The sequence below is a fragment of the Tursiops truncatus genome, chromosome 19, assembly GCF_011762595.2.
Source record: "Tursiops truncatus isolate mTurTru1 chromosome 19, mTurTru1.mat.Y, whole genome shotgun sequence".
NCBI classification, from domain to species: Eukaryota; Metazoa; Chordata; class Mammalia; order Artiodactyla; family Delphinidae; genus Tursiops; species Tursiops truncatus.
In genome coordinates, this window is record NC_047052.1 from 17,936,348 (window position 1) to 17,958,671 (window position 22,324).

General features: G+C 46.8%; 1 protein-coding gene across 13 annotated transcripts in view; it reads right to left on the bottom strand.

Moving 5' to 3' along the window:
* The window catches only part of CDH3 (cadherin 3), a 115,746-nt gene that overhangs the window by 40,742 nt on the left and 52,680 nt on the right, over positions 1–22,324 (bottom strand). For 10 of the 13 annotated variants that reach the window (XM_073796342.1, XM_073796343.1, XM_073796338.1 and 7 more), the window contains one exon: positions 3,189–3,309. The exons of 1 other annotated variant lie outside the window; for it this stretch is intronic. In XM_073796342.1, coding sequence (XP_073652443.1) covers positions 3,189–3,309 — 121 coding nt within the window. Of the gene's footprint in view, positions 1–3,188; positions 3,310–3,516; positions 3,676–3,953; positions 4,124–22,324 lie in introns of those variants that run through there. 2 more of the 13 variants (XM_073796345.1, XM_033845707.2) reach the window with 2 other exon arrangements.

Sequence of the window (22,324 nt, forward strand, 5' to 3'; positions counted from 1 at the left end):
GCTTCTAGACCACCCTTGAAGGCAGACCCCAGACTGTGGAGTTGGGGTGGGGGAACATTCCTGCTCTACCTCCTTCCAGATTAACCTCTCACTCTTGGTCTAGGCAAGCCTGGCTTCACCTGCCCCAAGCCCCCATCACTAGGACACTTGAGAGACTGTATGCAAGCTGGTTTCCCCTGCAGGAACGTTTCTGGAAAACCCTAGGATGAAAAGGAATAAATGACTAAGCGCTCTTGGGGTAGGGGGTTGCTACTGGTGGGATTTGGTGCTCCAACATTCCACTTCTTCATTTCATCCACCTCCTACTTTCCGGTGGTAACAAAAAATGCCATGGAACTTGGGAGTCAGAAACTTCCATTCAAGTCACATCTGGTCACTGCAGAGATGACTTTGGGGAAGCCATAGCCACTGAGGTTTCATCTGTAAAATGGGCAGAACTTCACAAGATTGTCATAATTCACACAAATACCTACTGGGACCTATTAAGCACCAGGTCCTGGGCACAAATCTAGAGGTAAAAGTCATGTCTGTGACCCTCAAGGAAACTCACTAGTTTAGCCTAGGGAATTGAATCCATTAAGCTGTTCCTGTGTTTCTCCACCTCTAAAACCTCCAGCAGAGCTAGGCTACAGGGTTTCTGAAGTCCCAACTCTGGGATTAAGAGTTCAAGTTGTTTAAATGTACATCACCAGCTTCAAGAGAACGTCAGGAGGATAAAGCAAGTTCAGAGTTGTGCAAATGCTTTGAAGAGGAAAGTGCACATACAAACAAGGTATTAACTGTATCAGATAATTTCTTTGAGCTCAACTTCATAGACACCTGTGAAATTCATAACCCAGGGGCGAACAAGGGCAACTGTTCCTTAGCTATAGGGAAACTGTTGTCTGCTTGGCCAAACTTGAGAGTTTGTATGTACCCTCAGGACAACCCTTTCAACATGGCTGGATCCAGGCTGGAGCTCCTGTGTATGGAGGACAGGGAACTGGGGTGGAGGTAGAAAAGAGGTCAGCTGCTGAGGACTAAGGGGAGAAATACCACTATTTTTTGCCGGGGAGTCCCAATTTATTGGGACAAATTGGGCCCAGAAACTTGCTTTTTTTTTTTTGCGGTACGCGGGCCTCTCACTGTTGTGGCCTCTCCCGTTGCGAAGCACAGGCTCCGGACGCGCAGCCTCAGCGGCCATGGCTCACGGGCCCAGCCGCTCCGTGGCATGTGGGATTTTCCCGGACCGGGGCATGAACCCGCGTCCCCTGCATCGGCAGGCGGACTCTCAACCACTGCGCCACCAGGGAAGCCCCCCAGAAACTTGCTTTTATTTAAAAAGGCAGCATCCCATTTCACAGGAAGACTGCTCTAAGAACTCGGCACGTTGCAGGGAGCTGCACTCAAGGTTAGCCAAGCACATTAACCCACGTTTTGTTTTATAACCTAGGTGTGCTCCTGGCATGAACCCACCATTTTCACAACCATAAACCAGACATCCGAGAAAGCAGAATTTTCTCAAAAGGTTTAAAATGCCTGACGTCACCGAGAAGCACTTGCCAACCGGACCGTGAAATCGAAAACCTGATCACTGCTTCCCCCCCAAGAACCTCAAGCTTAGTGAAGTGACAGTTAATCTGATATTTCTTGCTTCAGTAAGAAAGATAAGGCACAGACAACACTCAGAGCCACAGCCTGCTCTCCCAGACTGTAGTCGGGAAACTTGACAATGAGGGGGAGGGTGTACAGATTTGGCAGAAGTCTGGTTAGCAATAAAGCTTCCTCAGGGAGCCGGAATTGGATTTGGGGCCCTGCCCAAGTTAACATTTTTACAGGTTGGCTGAGTTGCAGTTTGTTAGCCAGTCAGTAATAAACCCATGTGCAAGAATTTAAAGTTTATGAGGCATGGCCTCTTAATGCTTCTCCTCAGCTCCCCTACAGCCAAGAGTTTAAGGAGCTTGGCCTGGCCTGGGTGTTAATTGTTTTGTCAATAGGCAGAGTTATTTGGGGGAAAAAGAAGAAATAAAGGCTTCTACAGAACTCAAGGCCCCCACTCCTCTTTTGGAGAAACAAAGGAGAGCCATTCTGCGCCCTAGGCAGCTCTCACGCACATTCAAGCTGTGGGAATTTGTACCTGGGGTGAGGGGTGTGCTGATGGGGGCATTAGAAAAATGCTAGGTGGCACAGGTTTTTAAATTGCTTTGAAATTTTTAAACTTTAGATCCCCTACCCAGAAAAATGCATACAAGTTCTTAAACAATTTCACAGGTTAAGGATCCTCTGGAAGCTCACCCAAGGATCCTGGGACACACCTTTGTTTAAGAACTTGGGTTTGATCCGGTGGAGGAACCCGCACTGCCCTGGATGGAGGGAGAGAGGCCCCCATCAGCCGTCAGCTGCCTGGATCTCATAACACACTGGTTCTGAGCACCAAAGTAAACCCCACCCCCTCAAGTTTTTAAACCGTAGAAGAAACTGTGAGATCAAAAATGTGCTTTGATTCCCCACCCACTGCCCCTACAGCTCAAGACCTTCTGGCTCCTCGACCCCCACCTCCCTCAAGGGCCCTAACATTTCAGTTCCAATACACTGGGGGTCGGGGGGTGTGCCCAGTGCGTGATGGCCCCAGTCCAGGTGTGCCAGGCCCAGTTTTCAGGCAGGCTGCAGGGGCGCGGGCCCTCCGGGAAGGGCAGGGTTAAGAGTGCATTCCAGCTGCCGGGCAAGAAGGGGGGCGGGGGAAGGGAGCGCGAAGAAGAGAAACAGACCTGGTCTGTCAGTCGGAGACACAAAGCACGGTACACAAAGGGGGCCCGAGAGGGGCAAAGGGGGCTGCCCGGGGCACGGCTCATCCCCACACCTGCGCGGGGGTTGCGGGAGGAATGTGGAAGGCGCATTCCTCCGCTGGGCCCAGCAGGGGAGAGCTTCCCACGTCCGGGCTGGGTGAGCGGCTCAGCCGCCCCGCACCCCGAAGAAGGGGGTCCGGGTCGGCCGCCGCAGAGGGGCAAGGAGGGGCTGGACGTCAGAGGGCGCTACGCTCTCCGGCCTTTCTCTCCATACGCCCACCCCCATTCCAGCCCTGGGGATGCTTTCTGCGCCTCCCCCGCACCTGAGGAGGCGCCAGGAGCCCCCCGCCGCAGCCCGGACACCCTCAGCTTAGCCCCCGCCTCGAAGTTCCGCCAGGCGGGCCCCCGGGGGGGGGGTCTTACCATTCCCCCGCGCCCGGCTCCGCTCCAGCTCCGCGCCTCGCGCCTCCAAGGTCACTTCAGCTTCCCCGAAGCCTGCCCGGCACGGCTCGGAGGCCGCGCGCGGCAGCCAGTAAACCTGCGCCTAAGGGAAGAGGGGAAAAGAGGGAGGCTGGGTCACAGGCGTGCCCGGCCCTGCATACCCATCCCGGGGAGTCCTCACAGGCTTTCCCGGACAACCTTGGCCCCAGGCAGCCCAGTCTGGCTCTCTCCCCGACGCCACCGCCGCGTGCGGACCCCGCCTGCCCTCTGAGGAACGTCCCGGCAGGGGTCAGGGAAGGCAATGGAGTACCTGGAGTAAGAGGAAGAAGCGGAGGAGGAGGGACGCGAGAGGCCCACTAGGGAGCCCCATGGCTGGAGAGAGTGAGGTGAAAAGCTGCCGCGACTGCGGGTTAGTGCTCCGCTAAGCTCAGCGCGTCCCTTTGAGAACCGCGGCTCGCGGGAGCCAGAGGGAGGGGGGGGGGGCCAGGTGAGCGCAGGTAGGTGCTGATTGGTCCAGCGCCGCAAGGTCCCGCCTCCTCGCAGGTGGGGCCGGGGCTTGCTCTGTGGAGGCACCCCGAAGCGCCCCCCCACACTGTCCTCTCCCGCGCCCCTCCTGCGTTCTCTCGGGTTTTCCGGAGTTGCTCCCGACAGAGACCCAGGCCCTGTCTCGCAGATTCTGGGTTCGAGGGGGAAAAAAAAAAAAGGCAACCCACTCCCCGCCGCACACGAAGAAAATTATTTCTGTGCCTTGTGGAAAAGAAAGTGGAGATGCATCTGAACCCGACTGGAAACAAAGGCGCCCCATTCATGCTCCCCCGAGGCTCTCTGTTATCCAAGGCTTTGATGGAGGCCGGGTGTGTCCGCCCCACACCCGGCTACAGCGGGGGGCGGGCGGGTACCTCCTGCCTCTTTCCCCACCTCCCACATCAGCCTGCCCCCAGGACTCCGAGTGTTTAAAACTGGCAGTGAGGTCCCGAGGGACGGTGTTACAGAATCTGCTACAACTTGCGGAAAACTCATTACTTCCCTGACACAGCCGAACAAAAGGAGGCTGAGAGAGAAGATCCCAGAGATCGAAGCCGTGGTGACGCCAAAAGGTGCGAGGTAGAGGGGTGGTTATTAGCCCCATCACCTCCAGCAAGCTTCCCACCCCCCACGTAGGATATAAATAATTAACAATGTCTCAAGTTTTGTAAAATGCAAATAAAGGCATTTTGAAAATCGCGACTGTTTTTATTGGTCTAAAATACCTACTATAATCTAAGTAAAAACTGCTGGCTGCGAGAAGCAGCCTTCCAGTGAGTCTCCCTACGACGCAGCTCTTCTGTATCCTTACTGGGGGACATGCGACGGAGCTGGGATTCGTTCCTCTACTTCAGACCCGAAGTGCTTTACCCGTGGCGGCACGCAAGTGGGCCCCGGGCCCTGAAACAGTCCTGAAACTCAGTCGCTCCACACTGCACGCCCTCTCCCCACCGAACTGAGCTTTCCCAGCCAGTCACAACCTCCTGTTCCCTGAGGCCTTCCCACCTTCCCTAGCTGTCTTGAGAATCTCAGGCTGACTCCTCAACACGTTCCTTCCTCCTACCCATCTCAGATTTAGGGGTTTGAGGAGGAGACTAGAGTCTCTAATTATAGAGTTTTTGGCTCTCAAGGGCTAGCCTGGAAGCCTGCCTGTCCTTCCCACCACCAGGCCTGCGGCTAACAGGACAGTTTGCCTTGCGATCGTGGGAGTCCTCTCTCTAGCCGACCAGGGGCTCTGGGGCCGCACCGCCTGCGTTCAAACCCGGATTCCATCACTTATTAGCGCTGTGACCTCAGGCTAGCGAAATAACCCCTCTGAGCCTCAGTTCCGCATGCATCTAGTGGGGGCTATTATGATATCTGCCCTCTATAAAGTACTAGGATTGAATGAATTAATACATATAGAAGAGGATTAAATTAGCACGTTTAAAACGCTAAACTCAGCACTTGGCACAGAGCAAGCGCCCAAATGTTGCCTGGTATTATTGCTTTAGGATCCAGCTCATTTGTCCTCCGCCTCACGAGCCGTTTCTTTCCTCTATAGCACCCTCACGTTCCCCAAACTAAGAGAATGAGAAACGCTGTAATCCTTCAATTTCACGGCTGATGGTAAAGCGAGCAATTGGCATCTGGTATCAGGGGAGCGCTCCGTTATCCCGCCTGTGGGCCCGGCAGCTGGGGGTTGGGGATGCACGACGCGCAGGAGAAGCCCGAGGCTGCTGACTGAGCTCCAACCCCCTCGCCTCGCTCTCCCGTAGGGGTCGCTTTCCGTGCCCGAGGGGAGGTTAGATACCCGCGCAGAGGCTTTTCGAGGCTGCGCCGGCCCCAGACAGTACCTGGTGGCCCCGCCTATCCTCGCCCCCCAGGTTCCTTTGCGCCCGCCAGGAACCATATGCAGTCTTTAGGCGGACAGTTAAACATCAACGTGCGTCGGGATACAGGTCCTAATTAAGTAAACACCTGGGTGGAGGGCAGTTGAACACGCTCATTTCCGCCTCCTTCCAGGGCACTCAGCATTCCGGGCGGGGGCGGGGAGGGGAGAGGAGAAATTGAGAGTCAGCTCTTCTGCCTGCACCTTGGACCACACTGCTGTCTTCTCTGCAGCTCCCTTAGTCGGTCGGCCGTTCATTCATTCATTTAAGAGATATTTGCTGATAGCCTGTTGTGTGCCAAGCACTGGAGATACAACAGTGAACGAAGCAAACATCCCTGCATCCTTGGACCGTCCATCACAGAGTGTGAGGGTTCAAGGAAACTAAATAAGTAACTATATAGCATGTTAGATAATGTGTACTATGCAGAAGAACAGAATGGGAAGTGCCAATTCACGGAACAGAAGGTAGGCTGGAAACTGTAAATAACATAATCTAGAAGGTGTTTAGGTCAGGGTCTAGTGGGAGACAGAATCCAGCACGGATGGTTCTAGTCTTAGTGAAGGGACTAGAGGAATAGGCAGGGTTCAGGAACCAACAGGGGTGTAGGAGGTCCGGAGATCAGCAGCAAGCAGAGAAGCAGTTACAACTTGGAGGACTGGCGGGCAAAGGGAGGAAACGGTATCATTGGGAGTGGGGGGTTGGAGGGGAGGGGGAGCTGGAGAGCTGAAGCGGAGGACCACCCCTCCCAAATGCAGCTGTGGTCCAGGAGGGACAGGCCACTGCCCACAGCAGAGCAGGAAGGATGTGGGGGGGAAAATAACTCAACATCTCTCTCCTTTCACCCTTCATCTTCTGGCATTGCCTGCCATGGACCAAACCCACCCAGAAGCCTGAGGGCAAGAAAGCCCGGGTGGTGGTGTTTGTAGGGGTCATCTTCCCAGGCACAGGGCAGAGAGGAGAAAGGCAGAAAATGGAGGAAGGGCTGATGAACAATGGGGAAAGCCCAGAGGCCTCCTTGAGAAATGAATAAAACCTGAATGAAGTGAGGGAGAAAATTACATTAAGCATATCTGAAGAAGGAGTATTCCAAGCAGAGAAAATAAGTCAAAGGCCCTGAGACAGTAGATTACTTGGGACAGGAGAAAAAAAAAAAAAGGCAATGTGGCTGGAGTACAGTGAGCAAGTAGGAAATGAGTCAGATTTGGGAGGGTGAGGAACAAATCTTGTACAGCCTCATAGGCTATTGTAAAAACTTTGCCTTTTACCCTGAGCAGGAGGGGAGGAAGGCACTGGAGGCTGTGAGTAGAGGAGTGGTGTTGAGAAGACTACAGGAGATGAGGGCAGAAACAGTGAGGTCAGTTGGGATCCCACTGCAATAAGCCAGGCAAAAACTGAAATGGCTTGGTTCAGGGTGGTCATTGTGGAAGGGGTAAGAAATGATCAGACTAAAACAAACAAGATAAAAAGTGTTGGTAAGGATGTGCAGACGTTGAAACACTTGTGCACTGTCGGTGGGAATGTCAACTGGTGCAGCCACTATGGAAAACAGTAAAACAGCTACTAAAACAAATTAAAAATAGAATTGCCATATGACCGAGCAATTCCATTTCTAGGTATATACCCAAAAGAATTGAGTGTAGGGACTCTAACAGATATTTGTATAATACATCTATGTTCATAGCAGCATTATTCACAACAGTCAAGAGGTGGAAGCAACCCAAGTGTCCACTGACAAATGAATGGATAAACAAAACGCTTAATAGGTACAGAGTTTCAGTTTTGCAAGATGGAAAGAGTTCTGTGGATGGGTGATGGTGATGGTTGCACAAAAATGTGAATGTACTTTATGTCACTGAACTGTATGTTATGTGGACTTTACCACAATTTTTAAAAGTTACTTTAAAAAAGTGATCAGACTCTGGGTATATTTTGAAGGTATTGCCAACGAGATTGGCTAAAGGATTGGATGGGGGTGTGAGACAGAGCAGATCAAGGATGACTCCAGGGTTTGGGGCCTGAGTAACCAGCAGGATGGCAATACCATTTCCTGACATGGGTAAGGCACATGTAGTGGACACTGTCAGGGCACTGCTCAGATCCCCTGGGATCCCTTTGTTGGTTTCTGAACTCCCCTGGTTTGGCTTCTGTGTGCTGATTCTCCCAGCAGCCTGTACATGTGAAGGGCCAGAGTCTTGCCCATCAGCTACTGGGGTCCCTTTGCCCTTGCAAGGAAGTGCCCAGGAGTTCACTTTCCCAGCCCTTAGCCAATGACCAAGTGGTGCTGGAATGTGGAAGCTGAGCGCTGGCCCGCCTCCCCCCAAACTCCCAGGGGTAACTTACATCCAGCATCCCCTGCTGGATCAGGCTGAAGCTACCCTCCAGGGACTTGGTCTGAAATCACACCCTTGCTTGGCTTCTTGCCCTCTTTATCTTGCTTCTCCACTCCCTCACCAGTTCCTCCTGGGAGCCCTTCCAAATTTAATAAGTCACTCAGGTACATGAATCCTTGTCTCAGGGTTAGCTTCTTGGAATCTCATTGCAGGTAGAGCAAGTTTGGGATTAGGGGAAGATCGGGACTTCAAGCTGGGACGTGTTCAGAGATGCCCAGTAGTGGCATGTTGAGGAGGCTGTGGTTGGAGACACGGGTCCAGGGGAGGCGTCCTGCCTGGTATATACCTTTGTCATAATGGAAAAGCATCTATTTGTGGAGAAAGACGTGCCCAGGGAGAACCCTGAGCCTCTGGGGGCCTTCCCATCTCCGCCAGAGCATGGCCTTTTTCAACACAGATGTTCATCCCGTCCCTGATGCCTTCCACCCAGACAGGGCTGGGACTCTTTCACTCATTTTGCTTTTTCAGAAAGAAGTGCACCTTCCCTGTGCTTCTTGTCTGCATTTCACATTTAAACACGTGCTACTTACTGTCTTGTGGGATCTCTGGCATTGTTACTTTCATCTGAGTGTCCTTCCGCCTCACTCTCCAGTACCTCTTTCCCCCTCCTTGAAAGCTCCTGGGGTCAGGGATCAGGATGAGCAGAGTATCACCTCTGCAGATTTCCCCACAGCACCCTGCCAGCCAAAGGCCTGTGGCATTTAAGTTAGGTTTGGCAGACCTATGTCTGAATCTTGCCTCTGAAAACGACTGCCTGGGTGATCTGGGGTGAGCTCTTTCATCTCTCAAAGTCCTCTGGAATGAGTAATTCCTATTTGATGAGTGATGGTGAGAATTATCCAAAACTGAACTGACCTTCCTCTGCAATTCTGCTCCTCCCACAGTCTTTCCATCTCAGCCAAAGGCAATTGCATCCTTCCAGCAGCTCAGCCTGCGCCGTCTTTCACTCTCTGACTCATCTGCTACCACTTGCTCACTCTGCTTTCTCAGCGCTGGCCTCCCTGTGGTTCTCCGAACACACCAAGTGTGGGCCTTTGCACAGAGCTTCCCTCTGCCTGGATCGCCCTTGCCCAGATGTCCACCCGCCTTTCTCCCTCACTCCTTCAGGTCTCTGCTCAAATGTGGCCCCTCTGAGAGGCCTTCCCTGACCTCCCTACATAGAGAGCCCTCTCTCATCACCCTCTTTCCCCTGCTTTATTTTTTTTCATAGCACTCACAGCACTTAATAGCACTAATCTATTAGTACACATATATATATTTTTTTGGGTGGGGGAAGGCAACATACAGTAATGATTAAGAGCAAGGACTCTGGAGTCACACTGTCTGGCTTTGAATCATTAATGCAGCTCTTCCAAGCTGTGAGACCTTGGCCAAGTGACTTTCAACTCCCTTGTGCCTCAGTATCCTCATCTGTAAAATGGGATAAGCATAACAATACCTTCCTCATAGGTTATGGGTTAATATTTGTAAAGCACTTTGGAACATAGTGAACCTAAGTATTCATTAAATTGTATTTATTGTCGCTCTCCCCTCACTGAGTGTATCCTCCCTGAGAGGCAGGGATTTTTGTCTTTGTTCATTGCTGTACCCCCAGTACACAGAACAGCCTGGCATAAAATAGATACTGAAATATGTATTGACTGAGTGAAATCAAGAATATAATAACTGTTAAGCATCTGGCAGGGTGCTAGAAGCAGAGTAGACACAAAATCAATGTGGGTTCCCTGACCCACCTCACAGAGCTGATGTGAAATCCAATGAGCTAATAGGCAGCAAAGTGTTTAGCCAAGTGTCATACAAATAATACAAGTCATAATAAAATGAACTACTAGCACACTCTGGATTCAGACTCTAAGTATTTTCATGCATGATCTCACTCTCATCCTCTCAACTCTACACGCTAGTTCCCTTTTCACAGACGAGGAAACTGAAGTTAAACCCCTTGCCCAAGGCCACACTGCTAGGACAGAGGCAAAGCCACAGTGCAACCCAGTTCTGTCTCACTCCAAAACTCATTGCCTGAATCAGTTTCCAACCTACTATTCATCAATGTTTGCTGGAAGAATGAACTTGGGGAGCAGGTCTTTGGTATATTAGGAAGAATTCCACAATATCTGATCTTTTAAGAACCTCTTAAAATAAACATATTTGCCTCTGGTCCAAGGTTAAATTCTGGGTCCTCCAAGAAATATTTAGAAAGAGCTTTTCTGCCCATTTTTGGTAGCAAAATTCCCAGAGCTCCACTCCCACATAGCACACTGACAGGGTTATGTCCCAAAGACAAGTGGGTGTTTTCCAATCTTTTCTAGGAAGTGTCCTTAAAACTGGGTGCGGCCCTATTTCCTGCTCCTCCCCTCCCCTGCCCAGTGCACCTACAAATGCTTCCACAGTCTTACTTCTTTATGTCTGTTCCTGAACTTTCTGGGACCCTCCTTTCTGCCCAGTGATGTCTCTGGCCAGCTTTCCCATCTATCACTTTTGAATCCTTGAAGGTGCTGAGGCAGCTGATCCCCAGAGAGAAACCTGATCCACATACCTTCCCTTTCCTTGAACCTCGGGCAGGGCTCCGCTGCACCGGTGAATTTTTGCCAAGGCCTGAGCTGTCGGTTTCCAGAGATAAGAGGCTAAGCATTTATGTATGTGTATACAATGAAGGCACAGAATCGATTAATCAATAAGCACTCACAAAGCCCTGAATCCCTGTGGTTGGCTAAGGTCTAGAGACTTTGAGAACTGTAGGGCTCAAAAAGACCTTAAAGAAAATAATAACAACAAAATACTAATAATCTGTCCTCAGAGACATTCTTCATACTTCCCCTGAAAGGCAGGGGTGATCTCTGCAGATGAAGTTTCCCAGGCTCACTTGAGAGATGACTTCCTGCTGGGTTCAGCCAATGGGAGGCACTAGTGGGAGACTGGAGGGTGGGACAAAGGGAAAAGCCGGGGTATGCCTCCTCCTTCAGCTGTTTGATAATGGCTGTGTTTTATCTACAGCTACAGCTCCTGCTGTCGGTCCAGGTTCTGCCAGACTCTGGGCTCTGGAAACACCACCATTTCCCTCTCTTTCTCCTGCTAAGGGGTGGATGACTTCTTGCTGCCTAATCTCTAGGTTGTATCACTGTCCCCTGTTTGGCTTCTTAGCCTCTCCATCACCTCTGCATTAAGTTCCCTCTGCTTTAAATACTCCCAGTGGTTTGTCTTCCTGATTGGACCTTGACTGACAGAACAGTTAAAACTTACCCAGTACTTACTATGGGACAGACACTCTTCTAAGCGCATTACGTAAATTAGCTTATTTAATTCTACCATCTGAGGAATGACTATATTTTACAGATGAGAAAACTGAAGCACAGAGAGTCTGATCTACCCTAGTGAGATACCAAATCTGGATACGTATCAAAAATTAACTGCCAGGAAGCTAATTAAAAATAGAGGAGGTGGGCTTCCCTGGTGGCGCAGTGGTTGGGAGTCCGCCTGCCGATGCAGGGGACACGGGTTCGTGCCCCGGTCCGGGAGGATCCCACGTGCCGCGGAGCGGCTGGGCCCGTGGGCCATGGCCGCTGAGCCTGCGCGTCCGGAGCCTGTGCTCCGCAACAGGAGAGGCCACAGCGGTGAGAGGCCTGCGTACCGCAATAAATAAATAAATAAAATAAAATAAAATAAAATAGAGGAGGTGATGGACGCCATCCTGGTCCTACTGAGTCAGACTCACCAGTCCATGAGGCCCAGGAATCTAGAAATTTAATAAGCTCCCTAGGTGATTCTGATTCAACTAACCCAGCACCCCTCCATGAACTGGTAGTCATGAAACCCTGACCTCATTTTGGCGATGAGGACAGTAAGATCCAGATCAGTTGTACAGCAAGCTCTGTGGCAGACAAAAACACCGCCAAGGACAGTGCTTTCTGGTACTTCCACTGCCTTCTCCTTCAAGGTCACATGGCTGGTTCTGATGTTTGGACTTGCCCTCCCCAGGAGCCAGCTGAAGGTACTTCTTATCAGAAATGTTTTGGAAAATTCAGTATATGAACAGATGTGTAGGGCTTCCCTGCTGGCGCAGTGGTTAAGAATCCACCTGCCAATTCAGGGGACACGGGTTCAAGCCCTGGTCCAGGAAGATCCCACATGCCGCAGAGCAACTAAGCCTGTGTGCCACAACTACTGAGCCTGTGCTCTAGAGCCCGCGAGCCACAACTACTGAGCCTGTGTACACAACTCCTAAAGCCCACGCGCCTAGAGTCCATGCTCCACAAGAGAAGCCACCGCAATGAGAAACCTGTGCACCCAATGAAGAGTAGCCCCCGCTCGCTGCAACTAGAGAAAGCCCTCGTGCAGCAACGAAGACCCAACGCAGCCAAAAATAAATAAATAAGAGGGTTAACATTCATTATAAAACGAAACAAAAAAAACCCACAGATGTGTATGCAGAATTGCTGAGTGGTGATCAGTATTTGGGAAAAGGAAAAGGGAGGCAATTTAATCCACCTAATCTCTTATTTTCAGTCCTTTCTGAATAACTTCGGAGAGATAGTTAACCCTCCCCTCATTCTACCTTCCCCATTCTGATCAAGGCTGTGGTCAGGCCAACAATCTATATTTTTCAACAGGGGCCCAAGGTGATCTGCCAATTTGGAAAATACAATCAAAATCCAAAATGTTCAGAATCTGAATGGACTTCTGTCGTTGCCTTTCCCCCCATGCCACTGCTGTATTCCCAGCACCAACAAACAGTGCTTGGTACACAGTAGGTGCTTAATAAATATTTACTGAGTGAAATAACAGTAATAATTATTCTTGCATTGTGAAAATATTTTCTGTACAGTTATTCACTGATCCTCACGATGGACAGAATAGATATCAGAGTCCTCATTTTACAGAAAACAAAACTGAGTTCAGAGAGATTAGGTGATTTACCAGGTCACACAGCTAATGAGACGTGTCAGAAGCTCTCTCCGTGAAATTCTACCACCAGTTGATGGTGGTAAGAAGGAACACAGGTGTAAGAATGCAAATATGAATGCATATGAATTACCAACATAGAGGTCAAATTAACTCGATAAGGATAAGAAATTCTAGCATTTATCACTGGAGGAAAAGATTAGAGATTCAAAGATTCCAGGAGATACACAAGTCCCTCTATCTCTGGACTCTTAACTTTACCGTCATTAAATTCAAGCAATTCTTGCTTGCCTGCTATATTGGTAATAGTAATCCCCCTCTCATCCCTTATGGTTAAATGCTAAGTGCTTTGTACATCTTATTCCATTTAACCCTATTATCTCTCTCCTGAACTACTGCAGGAGCTTTCCTTCATCACCCTCCAATCTGTTTTCCCCACTTCTGTCAGACTGATCATTTACAACTGCCAAGTCTGATCACTTTGGATCTCTGATTAAAATCCCTAAATGCCTCCCCAAGATGCTCTCTTGAGGTCCTGCTTGGTCTAGGCCCCACCTACCTCTCCACTCATTACATTCAAGAAATATTTATTGAGGGCCTACTACGTGTCAGATGCTATTCTGGGCACTGAGAATGCAATGGTGAATCAAATAGACAAGATCCTTGATATCATGGACTTTGTATTAAAAACGTAGAGAAGTAAACAAGATAATTACAGACTATTGAAAGTGCTAAGAAGGAAAAAAAATAAAGCAATAAGATAGTTACCGGGGAAGCCCATTTTTTTAAAAAAATTAATTTATTTTTGGCTGCGTTGGGTCTTCGTTATTGCGCGCGGGCTTTCTCTAGTTGTGGTGAGCGGGGGCTACTCTTCGTTGCGGTGCGCGGGCTTCTCATTGCGGTGGCTTCTCTTGTGGAGCACGGGCTCTAGGTGCGCGGCCTTCAGTAGTTGTGGCATGTGGGCTCTGGAGCGCAGGCTCCGTAGTTGTGGCACTCGGGATTAGTTGCTCCACGGCATGTGGGATCTTCCTGGACAAGGGCTCTAACCCGTGTTCCCTGCATTGGCAGGCAGATTCTTTTTTTTTTTTTTTTAACATCTTTATTGGAGTATAATTGCTTTACAATGGTGTGTTAGTTTCTGCCTTATAACAAAGTGAATCAGCTATACATATACATATATCCCCATATCTCCTCCCTCTTGCATCTCCCTCCCACCCTCCCTATCCCATCCCTGTAGGTGGTCACAAAGCACGGAGCTGATCTCCCTGTGCTATGAGGCTGCTTCCCACTAGCTATCTATTTTACATTTGGTAGTGTATATATGTCCATGCCACTCTCTCACTTCGTTCCAGATTACCCTTCCTCCTCCCCGTGTCGTCAAGTCCATTCTCTATGTCTGTGTCTTTATTCCTGTCCTGCCCCTAGGTTCTTCAGAACCTTGTGTTTTTTTTTTAAGATTCCATATATACGTGTTAGCATACGGTATTTGTTTTTCTCTTTCTGACTTACTTCACTCTGTAGGACAGACTCTAGGTCCATCCACCTCACTACAAATAACTAAATTTCGTTTCTTTTTATGGCTGAGTAATATTCCAGTGTATATATGTGCCACATCTTCTTTATCCATTCATCTGTCAATGGACACTTAGGTTGCTTCCATGTCCTGGGTATTGTAAATAGAGCTGCAATGAACATTTTGGTACATGACTCTTTTTGAATTATGGTTTTCTCAGGGTACATGCCCAGTAGTGGGATTGCTGGGTCATATGGTAGTTCTATTTTTCGTTTAAGGAACCTCCATATTGTTCTCCATAGTAGCTGTATCAATTTACATTCCCACCAACAGTGCAAGAGGGTTCCCTTTTCTCTACACCCTCTCCAGCATTTATTGTTTGTAGATTTTTTGATGATGGCCATTCTGACCGATGTGAGGTGATACCTCATTGTAGTTTTGATTTTCATTTCTCTAATAATTAGTGATGTTGAGCATCCTTTCATGTGCTTGTTGGCAATCTGTATATCTTCTTTGGAGAAATGTCTATTTAGGTCTTCTGCTCATTTTTGGATTGGGTTGTTTGTTTTTTTGATATTGAGTTGCTTAAGCTGCTTATAAATTTTGGAGATTAATCCTTTGTCAGTTGCTTCATTTGCAAATATTTTCTCCCATTCTGAGGGTTGTCTTTTCGTCTTGTTTATGGTCTCTTTGCTGTGCAAAAGCTTCTAAGTTTCATTAGGTCCCATTCGTTTATTTTTGTTTTTATTTCCATTTCTCTAGGAGGTGGGTCAAAAAGGATCTTGCTGTGATTTATGTCATAGAGGGTTCTGCCTACGTTTTCCTCTTAAGAGTTTTATAGTGTCTGGCCTTACATTTAGGTCTTTAATCCATTTTGACTTTATTTTTGTGTATGGTGTTAGGGAGTGTTCTAATTTCATTCTTTTACATGTAGCTGTACAGTTTTCCCAGCACCACTTATTGAAGAGGTTTTCTCCATTGTATATTCTTGCCTCCTTTATCAAAGATAAAGTGACCAAATGTGCATGGGTTTATCTCTGCGCATTCTATCCTGTTCCATTGATCTATATTTCTGTTTTTGTGCCAGTACCATACTGTCTTGATTACTGTAGCTTGGTAGTATAGTCTGAAGTCAGGGAGCCTGATTCCTCCAGCTCCGTTTTTCTTTCTCAAGATTGTTTTGGCTATTCGGGGTCTTTTGTGTTTCCATACAAATTGTGAAATTTTTTATTCTAGTTCTGTGAAAACTAGCAGGCGGATTCTTAACCACAGCACCACCAGGGAAGCCCCGGAAACCCACTTTATCTTGATAGACTGGTTAGGGCAGACGCTCTGAGGAGGCAACAGTGAAGCTAAGACCAAGGTTGAGAAGGAGCCAGTCATGGAAAAGCTAGGAGAAAGTATTCCAGGCAGAGGCAACAGCATGTGCAAAGGTCCTGAGGTAGGCAACTTCTAGAAACCAGGGACAGAGGAGAAGTCAGTGTGGCTGAAGCAGAGGGAGTCTTCAGAGAAAGGGAGATGAGGTGAGAGTAAAGAAACAGGTGAGAGATACATATCATATAGGATTCTATAGCCACAGAAAGTGGTCTTTTATTCCAGGATAAAAAGGAAGCTATTGAAGAATTTTAAGCAGAGGAGGAATATGGCCTGATTTATATTTTATAACATTCCTTCTGGCTGCTGTATGAAAATGAATTGGGGGCAGGAGGAATGAAAGTAAGGGAAAAGAGAGGAGGCTGGTGCTATGTCCAGATGAGACACAATGGACCTGGCTAGGACTATTGCAGAGGAGATACAGAAAAGTGGTCAGATTCTCGATAGAGCTTTGGGGTGAAATTGACAAGACTTACTGAGAGACTGATTTTGAGATTGAAGAAAGGAGGAATCAAGGCCTTCTCTTAGGTTTGGGGCTTGGATAGACAGTGGTGCCATTTAGGGAGGTAGAATCAGGTGCAGGAGGAATCAAGAGTTCCACCTGGACTGTGAAGCTGGAGGAGCTGTGAGCTTGCTGGGTGCAGATGTCTAGTTGGCCATGGGCTATTTATATCTGGTGCTAAGAGATTAGGTTGGGTTGGAGATACTAATGTGGGTATCTCCAAACATCATCCTTAAAGGTACAGGATTAGCCCCGAGGCACTCTGACATTTGAAGTCTGGGTGGAGCAGTAGGGACTAAGACCTGTCAAAGGAAAACCAGAAGATTGAAATCAACAGAAGAAAGGGTTTCAGAAAAGAAGAAGTGGTCAGCTGGATCAAATGCTGCTGGCAGGCCATGAAGGATGTGGTCAGAGATATGTCCATTGAATTTGGCTGTTTGAGGTCATTGGGAGAACAGTTTCGCTGGAGAATCAACGTAGAAACCAGACTGGATTAGACAGAAGAGTAAGAGGTGAGGAAGTGTGTATAGTATTGACAATTCTTTTCAGGATTTCTTTCAACAGGAATAAGGAAATGGGGTGTAGCTGCAGGTGTGTGTGGAGTCAAGTGAGGGTTGATATTTGTTTTTATTTATTTATTTATTTTAATATACATTTATTGAAGTAATGTATATCATATAAAACACATACTCAATATAACTTATACATATAAGTTCTTCTTATATGTATACATATAATACGTATTTATAATAGAGCATATTTGTGCTGTTACATATGTGTAGTGTGTGTATGTGTGTATATATATATATATATAGCAAATGGAATTTACTAGAGCCATTTTCTCCAAACTTCAGTCACTGAAGAATCATCTTTGTTTTTGCCCGGTCCTTATACCATGAGTATTCTATACTTAAAATTTTTCATAAAATCAACTCACTTTTAAACAAATTTACTTTAAAAATTTACTTTAAAAAGCAATATTACTACAGTACATCAAATGGGAAACCAATACCACTTGCCACGACTAGAAGGTAACTGATTTAAAAATCAGTACAATGAAAATAAGATACAACATCATTAAATTCTAGCTGGTTATTACTGCCTGCTGGGGGCTAAGCCTGGGACCAGCTCTGTTTAAAAAGGGAAATCATGAAGTGTTAGATATCAAAGACATATCAACATCAAAGGGAGACTTTATCCTCGAAGGACTAAAAGAGAATTGAAAGGAAAATAATTGTTTCTCTATGTGATTTAAAAACACCTACTACCAGACATAAACTCTGGGGAACATGTCTTAGAACATTTCTTTTTTTTTTATTTAAGATATAACTTGTACTTAGTTGAGTGCACAAATCTTAAATGTAGATCTTGATGAAGTTTTACATATGTATATACCAGTGTAATCACCCCCCAGCTCAAGATATAGAATTTTCCAGCAAGGCCAGTGCCAGGCTTTAAACATAACAGATAAAGGCTGTGTCCTCATGGAATTTATAGTTAGCTCCTCTTGATACATATACCAAATGCCTAGTATGGTGCTAGGACATGGTAGGTGGTCTCTTTCTTTTTTTTTTGGCTTATCTATATATATTTTTTCTATTAGTTTTCTGTAAAGAGTATGTCTTATTTGTGAGTTAAAAACCAGTCTTGAGGGGCAGGAGTCAAGATGGCTGTGTGGGAAGACGTGGAGTTAGCGTATCCCCACAAGTAGGGTGCCTGCCGGCTGCTGGTGGGGAACTCTAACCCCCAAGGAGACGGGAGGAACCCCACAGTGAACCGGTAGGATGTAGGGGGAGTAAGGGGGAAGGAGAAGTTGAGGCCAGACAAGATTGGTGCCCCTGAGGCTGGGGAGATCAGGAGAGGCAGTGGGGAGAGGAGTGTAGGGTGAATGCCCCACCCACTCGGACACGGGGAGACTGCTGGGCTCCCAGGTGAGGTCCCCCGCCCTCTGAGACCAGGGGTGGGGGACACGCCTGGGCCCCTTCTGTTCCTTGAGCCTAAGCCCCACCCCCCCACAGCCCCCAGGGTTTTCCTGCCCTGTGGGTCCCGAGCATTGGCCCCACCCACCACCCAAACCTCACCCTTGCTTAGGCTCTGCTCTCCACAGCCAAGGCCTTTCCCACCCCCCCCTCCTTTTTTTTTTTTCTTTCCTTTTCCCTCCTCCTCTTTTTTACTATTGTGGTACTGATGTACCTTCTGGTTGTTGATTCATCTATACTGTTATTTTTACAGTCTTTCTAACATATCTGTTAGTTTCCTAGTCTAATTTTATTTTTTACTTTGTTATTGTTCTCTCTCTCTCTTTTTTTTTTTTTTTTTTTGCCACCCCACGTGGCTTTCAGGATCTTGATTTGCCAGCACGGGGTCGGGTGGAAGCTCCTGCGGTGGGAGCTCCAAGTCCGAACCACTGGACTAACAGAGAACCTCAGACCCCAGGGAATATTCATCGGTGTGAGTTCTCACAGAGTTCCTCATCTCAGCACCAAGACCCAGTTCTACCCAATAGCCTACAAACTCCAGTGTTGGAAACCTCAGGCTAAACAACCAGTAGAACAGGAACACAATCCCACTCATTAAAATAAATAAATAAATAAAGAGACAGCAAAAAAAATATGTCACAGATGAAGGAGCAAGGTAAAAATCTACAAGACCAAATAAATGAAGAGGAAATAGGCAATCTACCTGAAAAAGAATTCAGAGTAACGATAGTAAAGACGATCCAGAATCTCGGAAATAGATTGGATTTATTCCATTTAAATAGAATGGAAGCACGGATTGAGAAAATACAAGAAATATTTAACAAAGATCTAGAAGAACTAAAGTACAAACAAACAGAGATGAACAACACAATAACTGAAATGAAAAATACACTAGAAGGAATGAATAACAGAGGCAGAAGAACAGATAAGTGAGCTGGAAGACAAAATGGTGAAAATAACTACCAAGGAGCAGAATAAAGAAAAAAGAATGAAAAGAATTGAAGACAATCTCAGAGACCTCTGGGACAACACTAAACACACCAACATTCAAATTATAGGGGTTCAAGAAGAAGAAGAGAAAAAGAAAGGGTCTGAGAAAATATTTGAAGAGATTATAGTTGAAAACTTCCCTAACATGGGAAAGGAAATAGTCACCAAAGTCCAGGAAGCACAGAGAGTCCCATACAGGATAAACCCTCGGAAAAACACACCAAGACACATATTAATCAAACTAACAAAAATTAAATGCAAAGAAAAAATATTAAAAGCAGCAAGGGAAAAACAAAAAATAACATACAAAGGCATCCTCATAAGGTTATCAGCTGATTTTTCAGTGGAAACTCTGCAGGCCAGAAGGGAGTGGCAGGATATTCTTAAAGTGATGAAAGAGAAAAACCTACAACCAAGATTACTCTATCCAGCAAGGATCTCATTCAGATTTGATGGAGAACCCAAAAGCTTTTCAGGCAAACAAAAGCTAAGAGAATTCAGCACCACCAAACTAGCTTTACAACAAATACTAAAGAAACTTCTCTAAGTGGGAAACACAAGAGAAGAAAAAGACCCACAAAAACAAACCCCCCAAAATTAAGAAAATGGTAATAGGAACATACATATCAATAATAACCTTGAACATAAAGGGATTAAATGTCCCAACCAAAAGACACAGACTGGCTGAATGGATACAAAAACAAGACCCATATATATGCTGTCTCCAAGAGACCCACTTCAGACCTAGGGACACATACAGACTGAAAGTGAAGGGATGGAAAAAGATATTCCATGCAAATGGAAATCAAAAGAAAGCTGGAGTAGCAATACTTGTATCAGATAAAATAGACTTTAAAATAAAGACTGTTACAAGAGATAAGGAGGGACACTACATAATGATCAAAGGATCAATCCAAGAAGAAGATGTAACAATTATAAATGTTTATACACCCAACATAGGAGCACCTCAATACATAAGGCAAATGCTAACAGCCAAGAAATTGACAGTAACACAATAATAGTAAGGGACTTTAACACCCCATTTACACCAATGGACAGATCATCCAAATAGAAAATAAATAAGGAAACACAAGCTTTAAATGACACAATAGACCAGATACATCTATTTGATATTTATAGAACATTCCACCCAAAAGTGGCAGAATACACTTTCTTCTCAAGTGCACACGGAACATTCTCCAGGATCTATCACATTTGAGGTCACAAATCAAGCCTCAGAAAATTTAAGAAGATTGAAATTGTATCAAGCATCTTTTCTGACCAAAACACTATGAGATTGTAAATCAATTACAGGAAAAAAACTGTAAGAAACACAAATACATGGAGGCTAAACAGTGCGCTACTAAATAACCAAGAGATCACTGAAGAAGTCAAAGAAGAAATTTTAAAAATACACAGAAACAAATGACAATGGAAACATGATGACCCAAAACCTATGGAATGCAGCAAAAGCAGTTCTAAGAGTTATAGCAATTCAGTCTCACCTCAAGAAACAAGAAAGGGGCTTCCCTGGTGGTGCAGTGGTTAAGAGTCCTCCTGTCAATGCAGCGGACACAGGTACAATCCCTGGTCCAGGAAGAACCCACATGCTGCGGAGCCACTAAGCCCATGTGCCACAACTACTGAACCTGTGCTCTAGAGCCCACGAGCCACAACTACTGAAGTCCATGCACCTAAAAGCCCATGCTCTGCAACAAGAGAAGCCACCACAATGAGAAGACAGCACACTGCAACGAAGAGTAGCCCCTGCTAGCTGCAACTAGAGAAAGTCCGCATGCAGCAATGAAGACCCAACACAGCCAAAAAAAATAAAATAAAATAAGTTAAAAAAAAAAAGGGAGGGCTTCCCTGGTGGCACAGTGGTTGAGAGTCCGCCTGCCGATGCAGGGGACACGGGTTCATGCCCCAGTCTGGGAAGATCCCACATGCCGCAGAGCAGCTAGGCTCGTGAGCCATGGCCGCTGAGCCTGCGCGTCCGGAGCCTGTGCTCCACAACGGGAGAGGCCACAACAGTGAGAGGCCCGCGTACCACAAAAAAAAAAGGGAAACAAGAAAAATCTCAAATAAACAATCTAACCCTACACTTAAAACAACTAGAGAGGGCTTCCCTGGTGGCGCAGTGGTTGAGAGTCCACCTGCCGATGCAGGGGACACGGGTTCGTGCCCCGGTCCGGGAAGATCCCACATGCCGCGGAGTGGCTGGGCCCGTGAGCCATGGCCGCTGGGCCTGCGCGTCCGGAGCCTGTGCTCTGCAACGGGAGAGGCCACAGCAGTGATAGACCCACGTACCGAAAAAAAAAAAAAAAAAAAAAAAACAACTACAGAAAGAAGAACAAAGAAAACCCAAAGTCAGTAGAAGGAAAGAAATCATAAAGATCAGAGCAGAAATAAATGAAATAGAAATGAAGAAAACAATAGCAAAAATCAATAAAACTAAAAGCTGGTTCTTTGAGAAGGTAAACAAAATTGATAAACACTTAGCCAGACTCATCAAGAAAAAAAGGGAGGGCTTCCCTGGTGGTGCAGTGGTTGAGAGTCCACCTGCCGATGCAGGGGACATGGGTTCGTGCCCTGGTCCAGGAAGATCCCATATGCCTCAGAGCAGCTGGGCCCGTGAGCCATGGCTGCTGAGCCTGTGCATCTGGAGCCTGTGCTCCGCAACAGGAGAGGCCACAACAGTGAGAGGCCCGCGTGCTGCAAAAAAAAAAAAAGAAAGAAAAAAGGGAGAGGACACAAATCAATAAAATTAGAAATGAAAAAGGAGAAATCACAACTGACACTGCAGAAATACAAAGGATTACAAGAGACTACTACAAACAACTATATGCCAATAAAATGGACAACCACGAAGAAATGGACAAATTCTTGGAAAGGTACAATTTTCCAAGACTGAACCAGGAAGAATTAGAAAATATGAACAGACCTATCACAAGTAATGAAATTGAAACCGTAATTAAAAATCTTCCAACAAACAAAAGTCCAGGACCAGATGGCTTCACAGGCGAATTCTACCAAACATTTAGAAAAGAGTTAACACCGATCCTTCTCAAA